Source organism: Delphinapterus leucas, chromosome 6, assembly GCF_059928025.1.
Source record: "Delphinapterus leucas isolate spDelLeu-1000000601 "Yukka" chromosome 6, BTC_Dleu_Yukka2, whole genome shotgun sequence".
Taxonomy (NCBI): Eukaryota; Metazoa; Chordata; class Mammalia; order Artiodactyla; family Monodontidae; genus Delphinapterus; species Delphinapterus leucas.
Window position 1 is genome coordinate 43,987,860 of NC_143134.1, and position 26,622 is coordinate 44,014,481.

The window sequence follows — 26,622 nt, forward strand, 5'->3', positions numbered from 1 at the left end:
GCTGCTTTTTACTTGTATATTCACCTTATTTGATTTTTATTAACCAATCATTCAGTGCTGTTTGGTAGAAAGTCTTCTTGTTCTTGTATTATGGAATTTTCAAGTTCAAGGAAGTTGCTGAAGGTTAAAATCCATCCCAGGTTCAGGTGGGACTATTCCTAAATTATCTTAAATGTAAGGATCTATTTTGGTTTTGAATAGATAATAAGAAGAGGTTTTTAAAATAACATGTAGTAATTGTTTCTTTGTATTGATTCACTTTGCTGTACAGTATAAACTAACACAATATTGGAAAGCAACTATACTCCAATAAAAATAAATAATAAAACGATGATACTATATATAAGAAACCCTAAAGACTCCACACGAAAACTACCAGAACTGATAAATAAATTCAGCAAGGTAGCAGGATACAAGATTAACATACAGAAATCTGCATTTCTTTACACTAACAATGAAATATCAGAAAGGGAAAATAAAAAACAATCCTTTTTAAAATCGCATCAGGGAGTTCCCTGATGGCCTAGTGGTTGGGATTCCAGGCTTGCACTACCATGGCCCAGGTTCAATCCCTGGTCAGAGAACTGAGATCCCACAAGCCGCCAAATAAATAAATTAAATAAAATAAAATTGCATCAAAAAATAAAATACTTAGGAATAAACTTGACAAAGGACGTGAAAGACTTATATGCTGAGAACTATAAAACATTGATAAAGGAAACTGAAGATGATTCAAAGAAATGGAAAGATAGCCCATGCTCTTGGATTGGAAGAATTAATATTGTTAAAGTGGCCATACTACCCAAAGCAATCTACAGATTTAATGTGATCCCTATCAAGTTACCCATGACATTTTTCACAGAACTAGAACAAATAATCCTAAAATTTATATGGAACCACAAAAGACCCAGAACTGCCAAAGCAATTCTGAGCAAAAAGAACAAATCTGGAGATATAACCCTCCCAGACTTCAGACAATACTACAAAGCTAGAGTAATCAAAACAGCTTGGTATTGGCACAAAAACATATATGGATCAATGGAACAGAACAGAGAGCCCAGAAATGAACCCACACACCTATGGTCAATTAATCTTCAACAAAGGAGGCAAGAATATACAATAGGGAAAAGATAGTCTCTTCAGCAAGTAGTATTGGGAAAGCTGGACAGCAGCATGTAAATCAATGAAGTTAGAACACTCCTTCACACAATACACACAAAAAAAAACTCAAAATGGCTTAAAAACTTAAATATAAGACATGACACCATAAAACTTCTAGAAGAGAACATAGGCAAAACATTCTCTGATATATAGCAAAGTTTTCTTAAGTCAGTCTCCCAAGGCAAAAGAAATAAAAGCAAAAATAAACAAATGGGACCTAATCAAACTTATAACCTTTTGCACAGCAAGGAAACCATAAACAAAACAAAAAGACAACCTACAGACTGGGAGGATACGTTTGCTAACAATGTGACTGCCAAGGGCTTAATCTCCAAAATATACAAATAGCCCATACAGCTGAATACCAAAAAACAAACAACCTATCAAAAAATGGGCAGAAGACCTAAATAGACATTTCTCCAAAGAGGACATACAGATGGCCAGCAGGCACATGCTCAACATCGCTAATTATTAGAGAAATACAAATCAAAACTACAATAAGGTATCATCTCACACCAGTCAGAATTGGCCATCATCAAAAAGTCTACAAATACTAAATGCTGGAGAGGGTGTGTAAGAGGGAACCCTTCCACACTGTTGGTGGGAATGTAAATTGGTGCAGCCACTATGGAGAACATTATGGAGGTTCCTTAAAAAACTAAAAGTAGAGATATATGATCAAGCAATCCCACTCCTGGGCATATATCCGAAAATCTCTTATTCAAAAAGATGCATGCACCCCAATGTTCATAGCAGTACTGTTTACAATAGCCAAGACATGGAAGCAACCTAAATGTCCTTCAACAGATGAATGGATAAAGAAGATGTGGTAGTTTTGGAACCAAGATGGCGGAGTAGAAGGACGTGCTCTCATTCCCTCTTGCGAGAACACCAGAATCACAACTAGCTGCTGGACAATCATCGACAGGAAGACACTGGAACTCACCAAAAAAGATACCCCCCATCCAAAGACAAAGGAGAAGCCACAATGAGACTGTAGGAGGGGCGCAATCACAGTAAAATCAAACCCCATAACTGCTGGGTGGGTCACTCACAGACGGGAGAAGACTTATACCACAGAAGTCCACCCACTGGAGTGAAAGTTCTGAGCCCCACGTCAGGCTTCCCAACCTGGGGGTCCGGCAACGGGAGAAGGAATTCCTAGAGAATCAGACTTTGAAGGCTACTGGGATTTGATTGCAGGACTTTGACAGAACTGGGGGAAACAGAGACTCCACTCTTGGAGGGCACACACAAAGTAGTGTGCACATCGGGACCCAGGGGAAGGAGCAGTGACCCCAGGGGAGAGTGAACCAGACCTACCTGCTAGTGTTGGAGGGTCTCCTGCAGAGGCAGGGGGTGGCTGTGGCTCACTGTGGGGACAAGGACACTGGCAGCAGAAGTTCTGGGAAGTACTCCTTGGCGTGAGCCCTCCCAGAGTCCGCCATTAGCCCCACCAAAGAGCCCAGGTAGGCTCCAGTGTTGGGTTGCCTCAGGCCAAACAACCAACAGGGAGGTAACCCAGCCCCACCCATCAGTAGTCAAGCGGGTTAAAGTTTTACTGAGCTCCAGTGCACCAGAGCAACAGTCAGCTCTACCCACCACCAGTCCCTCCCATCAGGAAACTTGCACAGGCCTCGTAGATAGCCTCATCCACCAGACGGCAGGCAGCAGAAGCAAGAAGAATTACAATCCTGCAGCCTGTGGAACAAAAACCAAATTCACAGAAAGATAAGACAAGATGAAAAGGCAGAGGGCTATGTACCAGATGAAGGAACAAGATAAAACCCCAGATAAACAACTAAATGAAGTGCAGATAGGCAACCTTCCAGAAAAAGACTTCAGAATAACGATAGTGAAGATGATCCAGGACCTCGGAAAAAGAATGGAGGCAAAGATCGAGAAGATGCAGACATGTTTAACAAAGACCTAGAAGAATTAAAGAACAAAGAAACAGATGAACAATACAATAACTGAAATGAAAAATACACTAGAAGAAATCAATAGCAGAATAACTGAGTCAGAAGAACGGATAAGTGACCTGGAAGACAGAATGGTGGAATTCACTGCTGCAGAACAGAATAAAGGAAAAAGAATGAAAAGAAATGAAGACAGCCTAAGAGACCTCTGGGACAACATTAAATGCAACAACATTCACATTATAGGGGTCCCAGAAGGAGAAGAGAGAGAGAAAGGACCAGAGAAAACATTTGAAGAGATTATAGTCGAAAACTTCCCTAACATGGGAAAGGAAATAGCTACCCAAGTCCAGGAAGCACAGAGAGTCCCATACAGGATAAACCCAAGGAGAAACATGCCGAGACACACAGTAGTCAAGTTGGCAAAAATCAAAGACAAAGAAAAATTTTTTAAAGCAGCAAGGGAAAAATGACAAATAAATACAAGGGAACTCCCATAAGGTTAACAGCTGATTTCTCAGCAGAAACTCTACAAGCCAGAAGGGAGTGGCATGATATACTTAAAGTGATGAAAGGGAAGAACCTACAACAAGATTACTCTACCCAGCAAGTATCTCATTCAGATTCGATGGAGAAATCAGAAGCTTTCCAGACAAGCAAAAGCTAAGAGAACTCAGCACCACCAAACCAACTCTACAACAAATGCTAAAGGAACTTCTCTAAGTGGGAAACACAAGAGAAGAAAAGGACCTAAAAAAAAAACCCAAAACAATTAAAAAATGGTAATAGGAACATACATATCAATACTTACCTTAAACGTGAATGGATTAAATGATCCAACCAAAAGACACAGGCTCACTGAATGGATACAAAAACAAAACCCATATATATGCTGTCTACAAGAGACCCACTTCAGACCTCGGGACACATTCAGACTGAAAGTGAGGGGACGGAAAAAGATATTCCATGCAAATGGAAATAAAAGAAAGCTGGAGTAGCAATACTCATATCACATAAAATAGACTTTAAAATAAAGAATGTTACAAGAGACAAGGAAGGACACTACATAATGATCAGGGGATCAATCCAAGAAGAAGATATAACAATTATAAATATATATACACCCAACACAGGAGCACTTCAATATATAAAGCAACTGCTAACAGCCATAAAAGAGGAAATCGACAGTAACAAAATAATCGTGGGGGACTTTAACATCTCACTTATGCCAATGGACAGATCATCCAAAGTGAAAATAAATAAGGAAACAGAAGCTTTAAATGACACAATAGACCAGATAGATTTAATTAATATTTATAGGACATTCCATCCAAAACAGCAGATTACACTTTCTTCTCAAGTGCACATGGAACATTCTCTAGGATAGATCACATCTTGGGTCACAAATCAAGCCTCAGTAAATTTCAGAAAATTGAAATCATATCAAGCATCTTTTCTGACCACAATGCTATGAGATTAGAAATCAATTACAGGGAAAAAAACGTAAAAAACACAAACACATGGAGGCTAAACAATACGTTACTAAATAACCAAGAGATCACTGAAGAAATCCTCAACAAAATACTAGCAAACAAAATGCAACAGCACATTAAAAGGATCATACACCATGATCAAGTGGGATTTACCCCAGGGATGCAAGGATTCTTCAATATATGCAAATCAATCTATGTGATACACCATATTAACAAATTGAAGAATAAAAACCATATGATCATCTCAATAGATGCATGAAAAGCTTTTGACAAAATTCAACACCCATTTATGATAAAAACTCTCCAGAAAGTGGGCATAGAGGGAACCTACCTCAACGTAATAAAGCCCATATACGACAAACCCACAGCAAACATCATTGTCAGTGGTGAAAAACTGAAAGCATTTCCTCTAAGATCAGGAACAAGACAAGGATGTCCACTCTCACCACTATTATTCAACATAGTTTTGGAAGTCCTAGCCATGGCAATCAAAGAAGAAAAAGAAATAAAAGGAATACAAATTGGAAAAGAAGAAGTAAAACTGTCACTGTTTGCAGATGACATGATACTATACATAGAGAATCCTAAAGATGTCACCAGAAAACTACTAGAGCTAATCAGTGAATTTGGTAAAGTTGCAGGATACAAAATTAATGCACAGAAATCCCTTGCATTCCTATACACTAATGATGAAAAATCTGAAAGAGAAATTAAGGAGACACTCCCATTTACCACTGCAACAAAACGAATAAAATACCTAGGAATAAAGCTACCTAGGGAGACAAAAGACCTGTATGCAGAAAACTATAAGACACTGATGAAAGAAATTAAAGATGATACCAACGGAGAGATATACCATGTTCTTGGATTGGAAGAATCAATATTGTGAAAATGACTATACTACCCAAAGCAATCTACAGATTCAATGCAATCCCTATCAAATTACCAATGGCAGTTTTTACGGAACTAGAACAAAAAATCTTAAAATTTGTATGGAGACACAAAAGACTCCAAATAGCTAAAGCAGTCTTGACGGAAAAAAACAGAGCTGGAGGAATCAGACTACCTGACTTCAGACTATACTATAAAGCTACAGTAATCAAGACAATATGGCACTGGCACAAAAACAGAAATATAGATCAATGGAACAAGATAGAAAGCCCAGAGATAAACCCACGCACCTATGGTCAACTAATCTATGCCAAAGGAGGCAAGGATATACAATAGAGAAAAGACAGCCTCTTCAATAAGTGGTGCTGGGAAAAGCAGACAGCTACATGTAAAAGAATGAAATTAGAACACTCTCTAACACCATACACAAAAATAAACTCAAAATGGATTTGAGACCTAAATGTAATATCGGACACTATAAAACTCTTAGAGGAAAACATAGGAAGAACACTCTTTGACATAAATCACAGCAAGATCTTTTTTGATCCACCTCCTAGAGTAATGGAAATAAAAACAAAAATAAACAAATGGGACCGAATGAAACTTCAAAGCTTTTGCACAGCAAAGGAAACCATACACAAGACGAAAAGATAACCCTCAGAACAGGAAAAAATATTTGCAAACGAATCAACGGACAAAGGATTAATCTCCAAAATATATTAACAGCTCGTGCAGCTCAATATTAAGAAAACAAACAACCCAATCCAAAAATGGGCAGAAGACCTAAATAGACATTTCTCCAAAGAAGACATACAGATGGCCAAGAGGCACATGAAAAGCTGCTCAACATCACTAATTATTAAAGCAATGCAAAACAAAGCTACAATTAGGTATCACCCCACACCGGTTAGAATGGGCATCATCAGAAAATCTACAAACAACGAATGTTGGAGAGGGTGTGAGGAAAGGGAACCCTCTTGCACTGCTGGTGGGAATGTAAATTGATACAGCCACTATGGAGAACAGTATGGAGGTTCCTTAAAAAATAAAAATAGAATTACCATATGACCCAGCAATCCCACTACTGGGCATATACCCAGAGAAAACCATAATTCAAAAAGACATATGCACCCCAATGTTCAATGCAGCACTATTCACAGTAGCTATGTCACGGAAGTAACCTAAATGCCCATCGACAGGTGAAAGGACAAAGAAGTTGTGGTACGTATATACAATGGAATATTACTCAGAGATAAAAAAGAACAAAAATTGGGTCATTTGTAGAGACGTGGATGGACCTAGAGACTGTCATACAGAGTGAAGTAAGTCAGAAAGAGAAAAACAAATATTGTATATTAATGCATATATGTGGAATCTAGAAAAATGGTACAGATGAACCAGTTTGCAAGGCAGAAATAGAGACACAGATGTAGAGAACAAACATATGGACACCAAGCGGGGAAAGCGGGGCAGGGCGGGGGTCAGTGGTGGTGAGATGAATTGGGAGATTGAGATTGACCTATATACACTAATATGTATAAAATAGATAACTAATAAGAACCTGCTGTATAAAAAATAAATTTTAAAAATTCAAAAATAAAAAAAATATTTGCAATGCATATGCAAAGAGCTAATTTTCATAATATTAAAAAGTAGTTGTAAATCAATAAGTAAAGATAAATAATCTATTGGCAAAAAATAGTATCAGATAATTAACAAAAAAGGAAATAAACATACAAAAAGGTGCCTAGCCTACCTTAAAATAAATTTGTAAATATACAAGATACATTTATCACTTCTCAGGTTGACAAGGATAAAAAATGTGACATGTAGGGGAATAGAGGCACCCTTAGGCAGTTTTGGTGAGGGCACAAATCCATACAACTGGTGGGGCAATTAGGCAATATCAACATTTAAAATACTCAAACCTCTTTATCCATCAATTCAACTCTTAGGAATTTCTCCTACATATATATTCATACTTGTGTACAATGACATATATATGAGGTTCGTGTCAGCACTATTATTCAGAGCCAAAAAAACTGTAATTAACTAAATTTACATATAACTAAATAACCGAATGTGACATTGAAGATAAGTTGTATTGTAGCTCTATCAAAGAAGACTGTACAGCCATCAAAGAAAATTATATACACAAGATATATTCATATTATTAAATAAAACAGGATAAGAAGTGTCTGTAATATGTTTCCATTTGTGAAGAAAAATATATCACTTTATTTATGCCTCCTATGCCGAATCAATTCTGAAAGATACACAGGGAAGGAAAACGGCAGACAAGGGTAAGAAAGAGACATACTACATACCTTCTTCTGCCTTTGGAATTTTGTACCATGTATATGTGTGCCTACTTTTAAAAAAAACAATTACTTTTAGTTATTGAAATAAAATAAATGCCTCCATCAAAAGACCTCATCCCTGCTCCTCCAACCTTTCCCCTCAATCCAATCCAGTCCACCCACCTGCACCTCTGCTAGAGGTAGATTGCATTTCTTACTGCCAAATGAACTCCATGGCCCATGCATCTACTGGTAAGTTTCTCTCCTACACACACTCCTTTCACCCACAGCCTGCCCTTAGACATTCAACTCCAATGTCTCTCCACCCAGGAGCCTTCTCTGACTATCCATCAATACTTTTTCCCCTCAAGAATGGGATGTTGGGCTTCCCTGGTGGCGCAGTGGTTGAGAGTCCGCCTGCCAATGCAGGGGACACGGGTTCGTGTCCCGGTCCCGGAAGATCCCACATGCTGCGGAGCGGCTGGGCCCGTGAGCCATGGCCGCTGAGCCTGCGGGTCCGGAGCCTGTGCTCCGCAACGGGAGAGGCCACAACAGTGAGAGGCCCACGTACCGCAAAAAAATAATAATAATAAATAAATAAATAAATAAATCCATTGCTGGCTCTTACTTTGTGTGGATTAGTCTTCTTTTGGAAACCAGATAGTGAAGTATCTTGAAAGTAGGAAGGCAACATGACTAAAATATCTTTGTACCCTTGACACTGCCCAGCTTAGGACTAAGCACAGATTGATGGCTCACCATGCCAGATGGGTGAAGGACTGGATGCTGGAGGAAGGACCAAGTAGTAACTTCTGAGATACTGAGGCCAAGAATTTTTTGGCTGGGAGACCACTTTTACCAGGGAAAGACTCTCAAGGAAATTCAGAAATTTTGAGATATTGGAGTCATATCACGATATCCACAGACAGCCAAGCAGGTAACATAATGTCTAAATCAATAGTCAAGGTGTAGGAGTGATGGATCCTGGGGCTGGTTGGAAAACACCTGTCATTCCTAAAAGTTAGCAAAATCCAGGTTAAAAAAGAAACAAACTCCTCAGGTAAACAGCATATATCCAGAGTAGATATATGGAAGTGGCCATATATTCCAATAATTCTTAGTTGGAAGTAGCCACTTATCTCTGTAGGAAGTCATCTTCCTGAGCAAGTGGAATGCTGTCACATGGGTAGAGGTGCTTTGGAACACAAAACTTTGGATAGTCCTCCAGAAGTGAACCAGATTCATGTGCCTCCATTGAAGGCAGTGTTTACATTCTCTTCCCACCACACAGAATAGAGGCTTCCCTTCTGCCACATATTTAAATTTAAAGATGCTGCCACCTTGGCCTTTCCCTGCCACATCAACTATGGTCCCCTTCATGCACCTCTGGTTTCCCATCACCCACTGCCTGTAACATCAAAGTTCTCCATTCCCAAGCCATACCAGACTCTGCTGTCCCTAAATTCATGTGTGCTTCGCACATATATTTCCAGTACAGGTGGAGGAGTTTATAGAGGTTCCCCTGTCCCAGCCACTCTTCCTCAGTTTTCGGGGGATGGGTGACCAGACAACTGTTGCGAAGGGAGAGCCGAGCTGTCAGGCTGGTGGAGGGTGTGGAGAATGATGACAAAGTGGGAGCACAGACACTGCCTGTGAGCGGCGCCTTCGGTCCTTACAGACAACCAGACACCCTCATTTACAGACTGAATCACCAGTGAGCTTCCCTAGACAGGTAAAGGTCTTTGACACCACACCTGCCTTGTGAAACAGGAGGGCTTTGTGATACAGTCTGGTGGCCTGGTTCTGTCATCTGTGAGGCGGAGGCCACAAGGCATAGCACTGGGAGTCATCAGGCACCAGGACCCTGAATGCCTACATATAGGGATGGTTGGTCTCCTTATGCTAATGAGGTTTAGACCATGCTGAGCCTGACTTCTGTTCTGTGGGATTTGGGGTATCCCTTATATACCTATGGCTCCATCTTCATTATTATCCTAATTATCTGGCAAGTGAAAAAGAGTTACCATGGATTAACACTGGAACCTAAAAGGAGCTGCTGCCTGGTAGGGAAACACTATGACCATGGCTGAACTAATCAAGCCTCAGATAAGATACATTCAATTACTCTTTATAGTAATTATCTTTCTCAGAGCCTAGAAATAATTCTTTGCCAGGCCATCCCTGCAGTGTACTCTAATTGAAAAATCAAGAATCTCTCTATCTGGCTTGGGTTGAGTCCTAGGTAAAATGGAATCTACCTCACTGGATCTCTTCTGACCTCCCAAAATGGGGGATTTTTCTGATTGGTGGACTTAGTAAGCAAAAGCCCTTGGCTGAGAACCACTAACCATTTAATCAGTTCCATTATTCCTCCTGTGTCACACTAAATCCCCTGAAAATATTGTCCTGGGAAAGGGGACAGGAGGTATGGAATGTGGAGAGCCCTGAAGTAAGCACACAATAAATAGAAAAATGAAATATTCAGGTGAAAGGGTGGAGTACAGGAAGGCAATATAGGACAGTGTATAACATACAGACAGATATATAGAAACAGACTGGGAAATGTATATTTCCTTTGTTTCACTTTAGACATGAAAAAGAAAACCGTGTCCCAGCTTCACACTCTCTTTGACCTTTAAGCGTCACCGAAAAGTCAGACAAAGGGCTAGAGATGCAGCATCAAGAGGTAAAGTCCAAGTCTCTGCTCTGACTCCCCTCCACTGTGGGTGAGATTCCCATGAACCCTGTCCCTCGATGACCCCTGGTGCCAGGAGCCAGGTGCTCTAACCACTGAAGGCTTAAGTTCTCCAAGTTGACAAAATCTGCCAGAAAACTGTTTCGGGTGGGAAATCAGAGTCTGGGAATGTTCCAAAATTCTCTACCTTACCCCTGGGAATGAAGAGTGAGGAAGCAGGGAAGAAGTCCTTAATTGTGTCATTTACTAATTTTATGTTTACTAGTTTCCACTTCCCTGTGGAAGTCACTTCATCTTTCAGTCTTGTTACCATGAAATGGGCATCTGATGATCCTGCCTCACTCACAGTGTAGTTGTGAAGATCAAATGAGAGCAGGTCCAGGAGAGCACACCATACCTGGTTGAGTGGTACACAGACGTGCCTCACAGCACTAACTGTTGGGGTTTGCGGTCTCCTCTCATTCAGAGGCCTTCAGCTTCCTATAGGATGTCCCTGGGTCCACTCCTGCTCCATGTAAGCTGGTTTCTCAGCTAGGAGACTTTCCCAGGAAGAAGCTGAAAAGCCATGGGAGCTGCTCTCTGTCATGAAAAGGTGATCTCCTGCTCTTTGCAGTCTCCCAACTCCCAGCCTGGTCTGTGATCATTTCTCTGCTTGGCCTGGGGCAGGGTTGGGGAGAAGGACAGTGGCTGAGAGGGAGCCAGACAGTGGAGCCTGGAGCACTGGTTGAGAGCGTTGCCAGGGCAGAGGGGGATCAGATATTTCAGGAGAGAGGAGTTTCCTAGTTCTGCTCTGTGCTAGGCTCACAGTGGCCCTGGAATTCAGAATTTCACTAGTGCATAGTTCATAAAAGACTCTACATGGGTTTGCACTCAGCCACAAGACAAGTTTTACAGTCAGGAGGATGGATAATTGAGTGAATAATTTTCATCATTTTCATATTCTCTTTACAGCTACACCCTTTCAAGGGCAGCCCCCTGGACCCTGCTGACATTACCTCCTCTGGTTCTGTCTTCAGCGGGGCCAGTTCCTGGGACAGCCCTCAGACAGGAGCTTGTCATATATTATACCCTTCTTCTCTAGATCTCTAGAGAATGGGGATGGACTCTCAAGAGATGTTGTGTACACCCTTTAATCCCCAGAACACAGAATTCCCAAAAGGATCTCCTTTTCTACAGTTTAGAAATACTGAATACCAGGCTGCGGCCTAAGCCCCAAAAGAGAATGAGTCCAGGTTCCACCTGGTGATGTTCCTGGTGCTACCCCATCAGCTAACCATTGGCTCCCCCATCTACCTGGTTCCCTCTCCTAGTTCAGCTTCTCAACACAGGTCAGCAGGGAACTCACCCACCTCCCAGTCTCTCAAGGCCCTGTGCTCCCAGCTGTTGTCTGAGACCTCGCCCAATAAGCCCCAGGCCCTCAGCCCAGCCCACCATAACTTGCCAAATGGCATTTCCCTAGGGAAAAAAAAAAAAAAGTACATGAGTAAACACCCAGAGGATGCAGGCCTCAGGGTTTACAGGACTAGGGGAGGGCAGGCACAATCTCCAGGCCACACACTTGTGAAGAGGCAGATGTCACTCCGTCAGTAACAAACAGTTGCAATGTTTCCCTCCCAGCCGGGGCTGGCTTCCTCAGGAGGGGAGCGTGCGGCAGCTCCTGTGTGCAGATTCCTGCTGCCAAACCTGCGATGCCATGGCTCTGGAGATTCAGCAGGTGGTGGTGGGTGAGAACACCCTGATCTCCCCCACTTCAAGGAGGCCGTCACAGGGCTGCTCTTACCTAGAGATTTTGTCCGCGTCTAAAGTGTCTTCTGAGCAGAGTCTGGAGCATCGTTCCCCACACTCCAAAGACCTTTCACTTCCATCTGCAATCCTCACAGTGTCAGAGAAATCCTTAACCCAGTCATCTGCCCAGTCAACTGGTGCAGCTAGCATCCATGATTACTGGGCTGAACACCTCAAGCTAAGGCAGGGATTTCAAGTACCAGAGGTGCCCAGGGGCCCAGAGACTATGTTTTCTTCAAGATTGAGGAACCTAAGGTTTCAGTGAACCTGCAGGAGATGATGCAGAGCAACCCCAACCTTGTCTATGGGAACCAAGGCCAGCAGCCCTTGAATTCTCAGGTCTCCCTGCGGACCCTGAACCGAGAAATCACAGCCCTGACACATGCTATGGCCTTACATATGGTCACTGTCCTCCCTGCCCACCTGTTATTCCTCAGTACTGAAGTCCGGAGGCTTCTTGAGGTACATGCAAAAGGACTGATGCACTTCCAGAGGTGGGGGCTCCCCAGACGTGTGGAAGAGTCCCTGAGGCAGCTTATACCAGATCCGCCATTATTTTACCACCCTGTACGTAACCAACCAGTCTCTTTCATCCAGAATGATACTTCTCAGTTCTCTATTGAGAAATTTGGGACCGTTTCATACCAGAACTGGGGTTCACGTATGGCCGGCCAGCCCAGCCAGGCCTTCTGGGTTTCTAAGTGGTCCATTATGGACCCAGAACAAAGACACTACTACCAGCAAATCCCAGACAATATGGCTCTAGCCTTGCCCTCTCCAGCCCTTAAAGAATTAAGTGGCCTTTATCTAATGCCTGGGCAACAGGCTAACGACTCAGTGGGCCATGTGCAGCCGAAATATAGCCAGCTATTCTGTGGCCTCCCTTCTCTGCACAGTGAGTCCTGGGTTGACACTTTCTTGGGTTCTCAAGGCCTCTCCATGAACGGGAGCATGTCCAAGGCCCCCTTCAAGCATCCTTTTCTCTTCAAGGAGCTCTCCTCCTCCCTCTGATGCCTAAAACTCCACTCCAGTCAGCTCCACCCTCTTCTTCATCTTCCCCAAATTGGATTGCTCCACCTGAGCACCAACAAGCTCAGATCAATATCCCGTTTCTGACCCTGGATGAGTGTGAAGCCTTGGAGTGGCACCTGCTGCAGAGGCAGCTCCAGCTTCAGTGGGGCTTGCCAGATGTTTTCCAGAGAAATCAGCACACCCAGAGCCCCGTGCAGTATAAGCCCTGTGACAAAGCCCAGTCTTCTGAGACTGTGACAACTTCCTGGCCAGGGCAGCCCATCTCAGTCCTCACAAAAGAACTACTCTTGTTCCCAGAGCATGCCAGGAGGCTGCTGGAATTCCACCTCCAGTGACAGTTGATTCACCATCGCTGGGGCCTGCCCCAGAAGATCCAGCAGTCCGTCCATTTGCTCCTGTCCCCTGCTGACGAGCAGACTCTCTCCTGGAGCAGCACAGCCCTAGACAATGTGAACGTCCCCCACCCTACAGCTCTAGAGGGCATTGGCGTTGGCAACCCATTCCCAGCCGTCAAGGACCCAGTGTCAGTCCCTATGCCGCACTTGTTTGACCAGGCCAAGGCAATATTGCAGAGCCACATCGACTCCAAATGTGGGCAGATTCACCAGGGCAAGGTTCCTGTCTGCGTATGTGGCTCCTGGGAGTGCAGAATTCCTGGGGTCCTGGAAGTGGCTCCCTTTACCTGCACCCCAGAAAGCAAGCCCCTAGAACAACAGAAAATTACACCCTGGATGCCAACGGCCCTTGACCAGCAGCTGCAAGCCTCACCAGATGCTAACACTGAACATCCTAAGCTGCCCCGAGCCCTATCCAAGGGAGCCATTGAAAAACTGGAGACAACTTTACGGCACAAGTATCTGGCCTTCTTGTCAGGGATGCCTGCTCTTTATTATGTGGCTCTCTCCATGGCCATGGCCCCAGCAATAACTTCCCAAGCTATGAAAACAGAGATGGTGCCTGGTCTGTCGAATTTCCAGTAGAACCTCTGACTCAGATGACCTTACCTGAAGAGAAGGGTCTAAGTCCTGGGCCAGGCTTTCAAGATGCCAACGAGACTTGTGCAGACATTGCAGGTGAATTCCAGGCTGAAGTGCAGATGGAAGGAATAATCAAGATGGTGCCTCTAGAAAGCCAGACAGAGCCTGCGAAGCCCTACTCACTCGGGGAACCCACCTTGGCCAGACTAAATTTTCATCTGAGGAAGAAGATCCTAGAGACACAATTGGGAATTCCCCTAAAGGCAAGGGAGTCCAGGGAACAAACTGTAGCAATGCCAGAGAACATATGGACACAGGAGTCTCTTGGGAGTCTAAACAACCACGGAAAAACACTGCTCCAGGAACTCCCCATCCCACCAGATATGCCACGTGCCCTGGATCCAGAATGGCTCCACCTCAAACAACAACTGGCCACTGAGTTAAAGGCAGTGCATCAGAAACAGAAGCAACACAACTGGGCCTCCAAGATCTCATAACCCAGTGGGGACATGACAGAGACCCAGGTGCTTTGTGTTCAGCTGGAGGCCAGTGTGAACAACCCCAGCCTAGAGGAGCCCCAAAGCCCTGACAAGAGCAAGGACTCAGCCCAAGACCCCACACTGGCAGAAAAGAGAGAGGAGCCAGGCAAACCCAAAATGGCAGGGGACCACGGAGAAGGGGATGCCGGGTTTGCAGTCTCCTCCACAAGAGAAAAAAGCCACTCTGCTGAAGCCCAGAGACCAGAAGGGATGCTTCTGAACAAGACACCCTGCAGCCCCTGGCAACAGAGACATCGCTATCACCTTGGTGCTCCCTGTCAGCACAGTCCCCAGCATCACCCTCAGCTTATATTCCCAGAGATACCTCCTGGAGTCCCTGGGGGGAAAGACTCTGAGAAGAATGACCTGCAAGACAGTCAAGCCAAGCTCAATGTTCGTCCCTGAGAACCAGCAAGGGTTCCTGAGAATGTCCAGCCTGTGGTGCCCCAGGCATCATAGGGCCAGCCTTTCCTGGGCCAACTCACTCCGGGTGAACCATTGCAGGGCGAAACTTTACAAGGTCAGGTTTTGCAGGGGCAGATGATGCCAGGCTATACTCACAAGAGGCCCAGCCTTCCAGAATCTGGCTTGAGAAATAAGATGAAATCTTTTCTACACTGTATTAACCCCAAAACCAAAGGCAAAGGGCATGAGGAATCCGTGTCCTCCACATGTGAGAAAGTGGCTAACACAAGAAAAGAAAATGTAACAAAGAGCCTGGCTCCAGCCAAAAGTCCCAAGGGGCGAACTAAGACAGAGAAGACAAGAGGGGACCCAAAGGCCCAATTTCTGCCTACTGAGAAGCAGGTGGGCCTGACCTTCTTGGATGGTCCCCATTCCCCAGACAGTAAGCTCCGGCACCGCTCCTACTCCCATCAACTCCACTCTGCCTCAGTCCTGGGCATCCCCCACCGCTGCCCTCGGCACTGTCCTCGAGTGGCTTGTGCCATCCAACCAGGGGACCCACCCTCACTCTCACCTCTCACCTCAGATGGAAACATTGGTCTGCTCAAGAAGACCCAGCGCATTTGAAAGACTCTGTAGTCTCCTCAACGTCTGCATCCCTTGAAGAGGACTGCGACTGCCATTTTCATTAATGTACAGGTGGGCAGAATGCCACCCAAAATATACTCTATATCTCTAAGCAGAGAGGTGTCTGTCTGCTCCTCCTCTCTACTGTGGTGTGTTCAGGGAAGGCATAAGGGAGGTAAATGTCCTTCTTATCTAGGGAAGGAGTTTTAACTCACACTTAAGCTGGGTCGCACTCCACACAACAACACCCCCTCCCCGGACTGTGGATAAAGGAACTGGAGCAGAGAAGGAAGGCCCTTGTCTAAGGTACACTGAAGGTAAAGGTCAGGCTTGACTTCTATTATGGCGTCCTTGGGCCCAGAGGAGCAATGTGGACGTGAGGATAGTACTGTCAAGAAGGAGTGGCCAGGAATCCCACAGGCAAAATTCACTGATGACTTCTATATATGCCCACAATCTGGAGGGGAGTGCCAGTTTTCCAACCTTGAGGAGGCGCTTTGTTTACCAACAGCATATAGCTAACATGACTAACATCAAAAGCAAATGGTAGAATCTCCCCTTTCTGCTCCCTTTTGGTTATTGGTTAGATCTTTCTGGAGAACTCACCTAGGAGGCTGCTGTAGCTCTCTTGCCTATATCCCACTTCCACTGCCTAACAGCTGCATGGAATGAATGACACCTGGAATGAAGATCACAGTAGGACATGGAGAGGGGCTTGTCCCCCACACCCAAGGGTAGGCAGGGACAGAAGCAGAGAGGAAGACCATGTAGATGGGGGTCTGAGTCCCTGAGATAGAAGCTGACATGTTCCTGGGACTTCCCTGGTGGTCCAGTGGGTAAGACTCCGCGCTTCCAACGCAGGGGGCCCAGGTTCAATCCCTGGTCAGGGAATTAGATCCTGCATGCTGCAAGTAAGAGTCTGCATGCCGCAACTAAGACGTCCGCATGCCACAACTAAGAAACCCGCATGCTTCCACGAAGATCCCGTGTGCCACGACTAAGATCCAGCACAGCCAAAATAAATAAATAAATATTTTTTAAAAAAGAAGATGACATGTTCCTGAAGAAGGCATGATAAGAGAAAAGGCTGGTTTGCTATGTACTCAAAAGAAGTTGAGCCAGGAAGCCACCCAATACCCAAGTGCTTTTAGAGGATGGAGAGGAATAAACTGAGTTTTAGTCTGTTGTCCATCATGTGATGAAAAGCAGTGAGTTGAGCCTTATTGTCCAAAGGAAATGCAAATTAATTCAAAATTTCTGAACACTCACCCTCCACCCAACAAATCTGTTTCCCAGTGTCAGGGATTGGTGTAACTATAAATCCATGGTTTTGCTCAGCCCAAACATGGAGTCAGTCACTGTGTTCTAATCTCGATATATCTCAGTTTTGCCCCCTTTCTCCTGTGTTTACTGCCTCTGCTTGTTAGGTTTCTCATCCATAGGTATCTCATTCTTGCCTGAGTAAGACAATAGTGTATTATACATCCAGGACTTAGGACAGCGGCTGCTGCATAATAATACCTTAATAGTACTTGAATCCAAAGTCGGGGCTGGGCAGGCAGACAAATCATTACATTCGTACGATGAGTGCTGTGGAATAGGGAATACTGCCACAGGATTACTGGGGTACTCAGCTGATGAGGACCCCAGCAGGGTCACAATAAAAAGAACCTTGATTATGCTGTACACCTTAAACTTATACAGTGCCGAATGTCAATTATATCTCAAAACTGGAAGAAAGGGGAATTCCCTGGCGGTCCAGTGGTTAGGACTCCGCACTTACACTGCAGAGGGCACAGGTTCAATCCTTGGTCAGGGAACTAAGATCCCACAAGCCGCTCGGCGTGGCCAAAAAAAAACTGGAAGAAAAAAACTTAAAAAAAAAAAAACCTTGAGGGCTTCCCTGGTGGCGCAGTGGTTGAGAGTCCGCCTGCCGATGCAGGGAACACGGGTTCGTGCCCCGGTCCGGGAGGATCCCACATGCCGCAGAGCGGCCGGGCCCGTGAGCCATGGCTGCTGCGCCTGCGCGTCCAGAGCCTGTGCTCCGCAACGGGAGAGACCACAACAGTGAGGGGCCCGCGTACCGCAAAAAAAAAAAAAAAAAACTTGAGATGTGTCTTATATTCAATTAAAATATTTGCTTACTTACTATATGCAAGGTACTACAGTAAACACAACAAAGACACAGGACTTACACCACAGAGCTCATGATTTGATGTGATAGACAGTCTCACCTGCCCAAATTGTCTAATCAACATAAATACTTGAATGTCCAAAATTCACCTCTATAGAACAGTGAACTCCTGATTCCCTATTCCAACCATCATCTAATTGCACATACACGCTCCAGTCACAGTATTCACAACATCAGTTAATAGCAACTCCATCTTTCCAGGAGTTGGTGTCATCCTTCACATTTTTTTTCTAACCATCCACATCCAATCCATCCTGTTGTCTCTACCTTATGAAATGAATTCAGAACATGACCACTTCTCACTCTCTCTGCTGCTATGATTACTGCAGTAGTATCATGACTAATCTCCCAGCTTCTGCCTGAGACCATACTTCCAACAGTCTTTTCTCAAAGAAGAAGCCTGATGGTCCTCAGGGAAGGTCCTGGCTGGAGATGATTAGATAGAAAGATAGATTACATGATGATGATAATGATGAAGAAATGGAGGAAGGGGGGAGGGAGGGGAGGGGAAAAATGAGGGGGAGGGGAGGGGGAGGAGAAGAATTAGGAGAATAAGAATAAGATAGATAGATAGATAAATGGAGATGTAAAACCATGAGACTGGATAAGATCACCAAGGCAATGACTGCAAATGAAGAACAGATCTAGGACCAGGCTTTGGGGCACCCCAACATTAAGAAATTGGAGAAAAAAGTGGGAACCAATAAGCGGAGACTGAGAAGTGGTAGCCAGTGAGGTAGGAGGAGAACCAGGAGAGGGTGGCATACTGGAAGCCAAGAGAGGAAGGTGTTTCAAGAAGAAAGTGATCAACTGCATGAAAAGTTGCCAATCCGCCAAGTAAGATGAGGACTCAGAGTTGATTATTAGATTTAACAACACAGAGATCATTCATAGCCTTGAGAAGACTAGACTAAGGCCAGAGGTGGAGGTAAAGGCATAACTGGAGTGGATCCAAGTCAGAGAGGAAGAGCAGCTGGTGATAGCAAGTGTAACCAACTGCTTTAGGGAGTTTTGTTCCACAGAGGTGCAGAAAAGTGAGGAGAGAGCATCAGGAGGGCTTTTTTTTTTTTTTTTTTTTTGCGGTACGCGGGCCTCTCACAGCTGTGGCCTCCCCCGTCGCGGAGCCCAGGCTCCGGACGCGCTGGCCCAGCGGCCATGGCTCATGCGCCCAGCCGTTCAGCGGCATGCGGGATCCTCCCGGACCGGGGCACGAACCCGCGTCCCCCGCATCGGCAGGCAGACTCTCAACCACTGTGCCACCAGGGAAGCCCCAAGAGGGCTTTTTAAAGGTAGGAGATATAGCTTGTTGGATGTTGATGGAAAAGAACCAGTCAAGGGCTTCCCTGGTGGCGCAGTGGTTGAGAGTCTGCCTGCCGATGCAGGGAACACGGGTTCGTGCCCCGGTCCGGGAAGATCCCACATGCCGCAGAGCGGCTGGGCCCGTGAGCCATGGCCGTTGGGCCTGCGCGTCCGGAGCCTGTGCTCCGCAATGGGAGAGGCCACAACAGTGAGAGGCCCGCGTACCGCAAAAAAAAAAAAAAAAAAAAAAAAAGAACCAGTCAAGAGGAATAAACTGATGATGCAGGAGAGAAAGGGGGAACTTCTAGAGCAATGTCATGGTGCAGAAGTAACAGAATAGGAGTGAGTCCCCAGGTTCAGGGGTTGGCCTTGGCTAAAATCAGTAATCAGTAATGAGGAGGGACTTTGTGTATCATGAAAAGAACAGTTTCCCTACAATTAAGAGAACAGGGCAGGGGCTTCCCTGGTGGCGCAGTGGTTGAGAGTCCGCCTGCCGATGCAGGGGACACGGGTTCGTGCCCCGGTCCAGGAGGATCCCACATGCCGCGGAGCGGCTGGGCCCGTGAGCCATGTCCACTGAGCCTGCGCATCCAGAGCCTGTGCTCCGCAACGGGAGAAGCCACAGCAGTGAGAGGCCCGTGTAGTGCAAAAAAAAAAGAGAACAGGGCAAATACCTAAAGGGGTGAATGAGGAACTGGGAAGGATCGTGGCTGGGGGGAGGGCTGATACAGAAAGCCAAAGCCAGAGATGAAGAGAAATGCTGGAAGTTACCATGGCAAGAGGTTTTTTAGGGCCTAAGAAGTCAGTAGCAGCATGTGAGCCCAGGTGGGCAAAAAAAAAATAGTTGAAGTTGGTGATCACATGTGTGAAGAGGGTGGTCTTGGAATATAGGGGGAGAGATGTCAGAAAAAGCTCTAGATGCACAGAGCATGAAGAGGATGGGGCTTGAGACAGAGAAAAAGGGCAGGTGTGGCATCCTAGTGTCCATCCAGAGACTGCGGATGTCTGAGGGTAGGAGGAGAGAACTGGGAAGCAGAAAGACAAAGAGGCTGCCCTGAGTGGATGGAAGGGACCTCTGTTTTGGACACTTCATTTCTCTCAGAAGGTGGCACGTCTGCATTTCCACCTTCTGACCTACCACAGAGGAGCCAAAAGCTGCAGGAAGGGCAGGAAGTGCTGTAGCTTCCTCGTGGTGTGGTATGGGGGACTGTGGGATGCCCCTGCCTCACTGATTCCTAAGGAAATCCAGGATGGCTCAACATACCATCAAATCAGGAGGTGGGGCAGGACTCTTCCTCTGATAGGACCCAGCACTTAGCACAATGTGTCCTGCTAGCAGGATGCAGAAAAGCCAGGATGCGAAGAAGCATGACTGTATCCCTCCTCTGAAGGGTGATTCTGTACCTAACAGATGGGAGTTCAGGCCCTGCTGTGGCCCCCCAAGGTGAGGAGGCACAAGGCCCAGGCCTGCTGAGCCACACCCTCCAGTATTTTCCTAAAGCATCCCCAAAGATCATAGGGGGTCCTGTGGCAGGCACATCCTCCGTGCCTGGTGGGAGCTGGGCAGAGAGCCACAGAGCAAGGAGAGGAGAGGGAGGCCCGGAATGAAGGGAATTGACTCAGAAGGGTCACAGCAGCATCACGTGGGAAGCTGAGGTTAATGTGCACACATCCTGCCTTAGGTGGAGCGGGTCCTTCCCATGTATCCCACCTGCCACGTGCCGGCATTGGCTTATGCTGCTGACCAAGTTTTGCAACAAAGGGCTAGGGGCACAGAGATGAGCTGGAACCAAGACCTTCAGGATTCTCAGTTCTCAGCAAAATCAAGAGCTGAGAGAAGACAGGGTCAGAGCCTATGTTCATGCAGGATGTTGTAGAAGGATGAAGCCTTGCTCATCCCATCCTATAACCCTAGCACAAGCCCCACCTTCCAGCTCCCCCTCGGCTCAAGAAGTAAAATCAGAATGAAAACTCTCACAGCAGGGCACAAAATCAGGTATTCACTGCTCCAGAATTGCTGGTAGATGCTAGGGATAGAGCAATGCTTGCTTGGGAACTTTAGAGTTCGCCTCTGCCCTCTGAGATACCATACTGTCGTGGCGAATGGCTCTGACCTTCTGGAGCCCTTCTCCTGGGCTCTGCAGAGACATTTCAGAATTCTACAGAGAGCATTTCAGGCAACTGAGTGCCTGCAGTGCGGGAGAATGGCTTCTCCACAAAATCACTTCTCTTGTTAAACACCAAGTCCCAGCAAATAGGGACCGTGGCTGCTTTGTTACTGTACCTCCTCACTGCAGCCCACGCAGGGAAGGCAACAACCACAGGATGCGCACAGGAGTAAACCCCAAGGCGCTGCTGCTTCCTGCACCTGTGAGAGGGGCTGAGCCTCTGCTCCTCACCATTCATCCAAAGCCTGCTGCTCCACCTGCTCCACGGCACAGGCCTGGGCTGTCACAGAATGAAGGACAAGAGTGGTTCCTGTGTCTACGGCAGGGACAGGAAATAAGGGAGGACAGCCGTGAGGGTGGGTGGGGATGTTAGGAATGAGCACAAGGCAGGCCTGTAAGGTGCTGGGGGACGCAGAGGACCAGATGCCTAACGGGGCTTGTGGAGGACTGTCCATTCCCATGCGCACAGACAGTGAGGCCAGGACCCTGAATACTTGATCTGGATGAGAGCGTGGGGAGGAAAGAGGGGGCCTGAAGGAGATCTCTGTTTCCAGAAGGAGGGGTGCATGCTGCCAACTGCCCCCCTTTCCCGCCTTGTCCCCCTCCTCCACTGTAACTTCTCTGGGTCCACAGCTGGGCAAAGAGCATATCGGGGGCTTTCCAGAGTGTATCATTCCCAAGGTCAAGCCCCACACAGAGGCCTCAGGGGCAGGGCCCTGGGCAGGCAGCCGGACACATGGGAATCCAGACAGTGGGAAGGGAAAGGAAGCCAATCTCTTGCAGTAAGTACGGCTGGCAGCTGGGGCGCATCAGGGGAGAGGGTCAGGGGAAAGTGAGAGGCCAGAGCAGAGTCTCACACACAGTCAAAGACACATGCGTACAGACACCTAGCCACACAGACACATACACAGGAGGACATAAAGTCAACAGTGCCACTCAGAAGCTAACTCAGAGTACCCAGAGACATGTTCAGGAAACACACCTACATAGACTCATGAATACCCTGAGTCAGACATGCCCCAGCCGACTCTGGCACCACACACATGCAGACAGACACAGCCCATCTTGCAGGCCCACAAACACAAATGCATTCCCAATCCATCCTTCCAGCCTTTCTCCCCGATAAAACTTCTAGGCCACCTCAGGCCAGGTCTGTTTATTCACCTCTAAACTCTGGTTAGTAATTTATGTCCCATTGCCTGTCCTTTAATAAGGACAGTCTTGGATCCACGCACACACCCCTGGTCTCAACAACTTGGCTGTGTGCTTTTAAAGGAACGCCACGGTCAGCAAGTCAGTCCCCTGCCCTCTTCAGCAGCCCCGTCCTTCACCTACACTCCCATCCCTACCCCCGGGAGCGTCCCCAGTTTACCACAGGCTCCTGACCCTCAGTCTCTCCAATGCAGCAGAAACAGAATCTAAAGGAAGAGTAAGCCAGACAGACCTACTCTGTCAAAATCCCCCTCAGGAAACTGTGAAGAACCAGCTCCTGACTTGTCAGGAAGGAGCCCTTGATACAGGGCATGACCACATGTGTCGCTCTACCCCAAACTTCAACTGCAGTCCATGCCTTTCAACCCTAACCCTAACCTCAACTCCAGCCCCATTCACAAACAACTCTAAAACCAGTCCTTTAAGTGAGACCCTCAGAATAACTGTACCTCATAAAGGTAATGCTGCTGGGTATTACCCAAAAGATGTTTACATGGCCAGGTAAGTTCAGGATAGAAAACTGCGATATTCCCTCTCCCCAGGAGCTAGATGCCTACTTCCCTCTAGTCGATCGCAGCTTCAGGGATCATATGGCCATTTATAACTCTCAAGTGCAGAAGGCCAGAAAATGTCCAAAAGCTCTCATCTAAACCAGATCAATATCACACAATACGCATAAGGTTAAGTCCCTCTCCAGACTATCTCAGAAGCTTAAAACTGACCCCCAACACAAAATTTATCTCCTTGACCCATTTTGATCCCAATTTTAAACTCAAACAGTATCCTACTCCAACCCTAACACAATCCTAATCTAAGATGCACTAGCTCTTTTTTTTTTAAACATCGAGTTAGCTTTATTGAACAGTTCATGAATTGGGCAGCATCCCGTTTAGCAAGTAGAGAGGAGCTCTAAAAGGCTATAGAAAAAGAGAGGTTTTTAAGAGTATGACAAGGAAGTCAAAAACAAAAAAAGATTATTTCAGGGTTAGGTAATCTATCTATAGGGGATGAAGGGATCTATGTGCCAGGTTACCTCATCTTCCTTTGGGGGATGGAAAGGATTACCTCACTGGTGCGGACCAGAAATTTCCACACTGATCAGTTTGGATTACATTCTTGGAGAAGGCTGTAACTTCAATAAGGTCAGGTATTAAGTCTTCCTTTTACCATAAGTGACTCCATTTTGGGCCTGTCATTTCTTTTTTAACAGGGAAATGGTGCCAGATCAACTCAGATAGGACACCCCTACTCCACCCACACTTCAGAGCGCTGGAGAAGAAAGCAGACTTTTATAGACCCTTTCAATTCTCACCATGTAGATACGCAGATTCTCCAGCTACTATAGGTGAGATCTACAAGATGCACTAGCTCTTATCAACAGGAACCATAAACGCAATTCCAAATCCTACTTTAACATCACCGTGATTCCAGCCCTATGCTTACCACTACCTACCTCCAATCCGTAACCACTATGTCAGTGCTGTTCCAAGCATAGTCCTAACTCTAACCCTGTCCCTAGGCAGCCACACATTGAGTAATGTCTGCAACTACGCTGGGCACACAAATATCACACACTTCTGAAGGTAATGGGTCATCTGCAGTCCAGGAAGCAGTAGCTCCCTCAGTAACAGCTGCACAGTCATCAGGGCAGCTTGTCCCTGGTGGGCTCAGTGCTCAGCTGGGAACCCAGGAGCACCACGGCACCCAGGCCCTTTGACCCTTGTTTCACATACAAGCGTACAGGGGCCCAGCTCACCCCAAGCCCTGTTCTAGCCCAGCTTCTGAGCTGAAATTCCTGCCATACCCCTCCCCGGCTCCTGCCTGCCAAGCTGGGAGCATCTGTTGCCCTGAAAGCCCCACCAGACAGGCACAAATGGGCCTGAGGCCTGGAGCTGAAGGGAATGTGGCCTCTTCCCAATGTGGGCAATTCCAGACTCCTGCAACACCCGCACCTAGGACCTCCACCCCGGAGCCAGGCCCAGGTGCCCGTCCTAAAGAGGTAGTGGGTCTGCCGACACTGGGGGTGAGTAGGGGTGGGTGAGCACACCCCTCTCCCCGGCTCCAGGGTCTCAACCTGGCGTTAGGGTGCGTTCACTCTGCGCTCATCCGCAGAGGTAAAGCTGAAGTGAGCCACGTGCACCTCCCTCACCTCTCACCCTCGGCACCAGGGCCTCCGGTGTAGCGGTCCTCTGTACCTCGGCCACCGCAGGTACTGTCAAACACTACCTGGGCTCTCTCGAGAGTTCACACCAAGCCAAAGCCTTCACCCAACAGACTGGAACACTTAGGGGGATACTCACAGGTCAGATGTGTGGCCATCCGAGTCTCTGCGTCCCCTTCCTTACCGTCTACATCCAGGCTGGCCTGAGGACAAGAGAGGGGCTTGGTTCAGGGCTGCAAGCTCCAGATCCCTACAGCAAACTTAAGGTTCGGGTGGGACTGTGAGGTGAGATGAGCCCAAGCCAGCAACCGAGGGCAGAGGAATGGCTGGATGACAGACCTGGGGCCCCAGAGAAGGATAAGGATAACAACTCCTCTCACCATCTCAGGTCCTTTCCTGGGGACTGCATCTACATCTAAGCTCCACTTCCTTCCAGGTTCTCTTGGTGCCTCCCTCTCATGCCCCCACCTCCACCCCATAGGCTCAGACACCTGCACCCTAGTGTACGACAGGGATTTCCTGTCATCTTCCTGCTCTGAGAGTAGCTATTTCCAGCCCTGACTTTATGTCCAGCCAGGTATCTACCTCCGGCAAAGTCCCCACTCTTTCCTTCCCTTCCTTTAGAGCCCCTAACTTAGGTTCTAAGCCCCAGGAGCAAGTAAGGAGGTCCCAATGCCTCCAGTATGGAACATCTCCCTGAGGCCGGTCTACCACTACAGGGTCAAGTTCAGAGGTAGGGACTTAGGGTAGATCCTAGGAAGAGCTTCCCAAATTGAGGAAAGGCAGTTGAGGATGGGACCTAAAGCGGCTGTGGACACCATCTAACAAACAAGAGGCCCTCATGATGGCATAAACAAGGGGAATGGGGCAGTATGTCCTGGGAGAGAGAGGGAACGTAAGATTTTAGAAGAGGAAACTTCATAGTCCCCAACTCTTCCCTGTCATGTTCTCCCTCATTCCACAAGCTGTGCCAGGGTAGAAAGTCCTCCCCTCAGGAAGACTGGGGGTACATCATCCCAGCTTCCTCTTCCCCCAGACCACCTTTGTTCCCTTCCACTGGCTCTGAGCCCATCTGGAATTTGGGATGGGGAGCCAAATAGGCCCAGGTGGCTCTCCCAGCCCCACCCTACCAAATTCTTGGAAGTACCTGGACAGCTTGGTAAAAATACAGATAAATATATACAGCTTGGTAAAAATACAGATAAATATATACAGCTTGGTAAAAATACAGATCCTTTGGCCCTATTCTGAGATTCTTTTAAGATGGTCTGGGGTGGTACCTCTAATTCTGTATTTTTAATAAGGTCCTTGAGTGATTCTGAAGTGCAGCCAAGTTTGGAAACAGTGTAAACAATCTAATATGATATGACTCTGGAATCATATACATGTCCCCCCAAGTCCATGCTATCCCACCTCTCTGGGAACTCTTCAGAGATAGGCTGCTCACTACTTACTTAGCCACTTCCACAAAAGGTAGGGCAGGTGTGGAAGGGGAGATTTTAGAGATGGGAATTAAAAGCTTTCTCATGCCAGGATTTGCCATAAGACCAGGTAAAAGACGCAAGAAATCTTATCTCCTTGTTTTTTCCCAGTCCTTTTCCAGGAATGCCAGCCAACTTGCCAACTGGGGCACTCCCTGCCCTGCTTAAGGTCTCAGCCTGTTGTAAAACCGCAGACTCAAGATCTCAATTATCTCTCTTCTAATTCACCCAGGTTCCAGCCCCTTTGTTCTGTGGGCCTTGGGAAGGCCCATACCACATCCTC

At 46.6% G+C, this 26,622-nt stretch overlaps 1 protein-coding gene and 1 long non-coding RNA gene across 2 annotated transcripts in view; one reads left to right on the forward strand and one right to left on the reverse strand.

Annotated features, from left to right (window-relative positions):
• Positions 1 to 26,622, reverse strand: part of LOC115803836 (uncharacterized) — a 132,513-nt gene that overhangs the window by 61,598 nt on the left and 44,293 nt on the right. The window contains exon 4 of the long non-coding RNA XR_016393535.1: positions 24,998 to 25,061. This is a non-coding gene — a long non-coding RNA (uncharacterized LOC115803836). The remainder of the gene's footprint in view (positions 1 to 24,997; positions 25,062 to 26,622) is intronic.
• On the forward strand, positions 9,630 to 15,824 carry LOC111163187 (protein SPATA31F1-like). Its single transcript, XM_022551676.3, is given in 7 exon segments — positions 9,630 to 9,827; positions 10,405 to 10,450; positions 10,991 to 11,051; positions 12,077 to 12,483; positions 12,486 to 13,241; positions 13,244 to 14,233; positions 14,236 to 15,824. Coding segments are annotated over 7 exon segments (3,993 nt in total). The 5' UTR covers positions 9,630 to 9,683.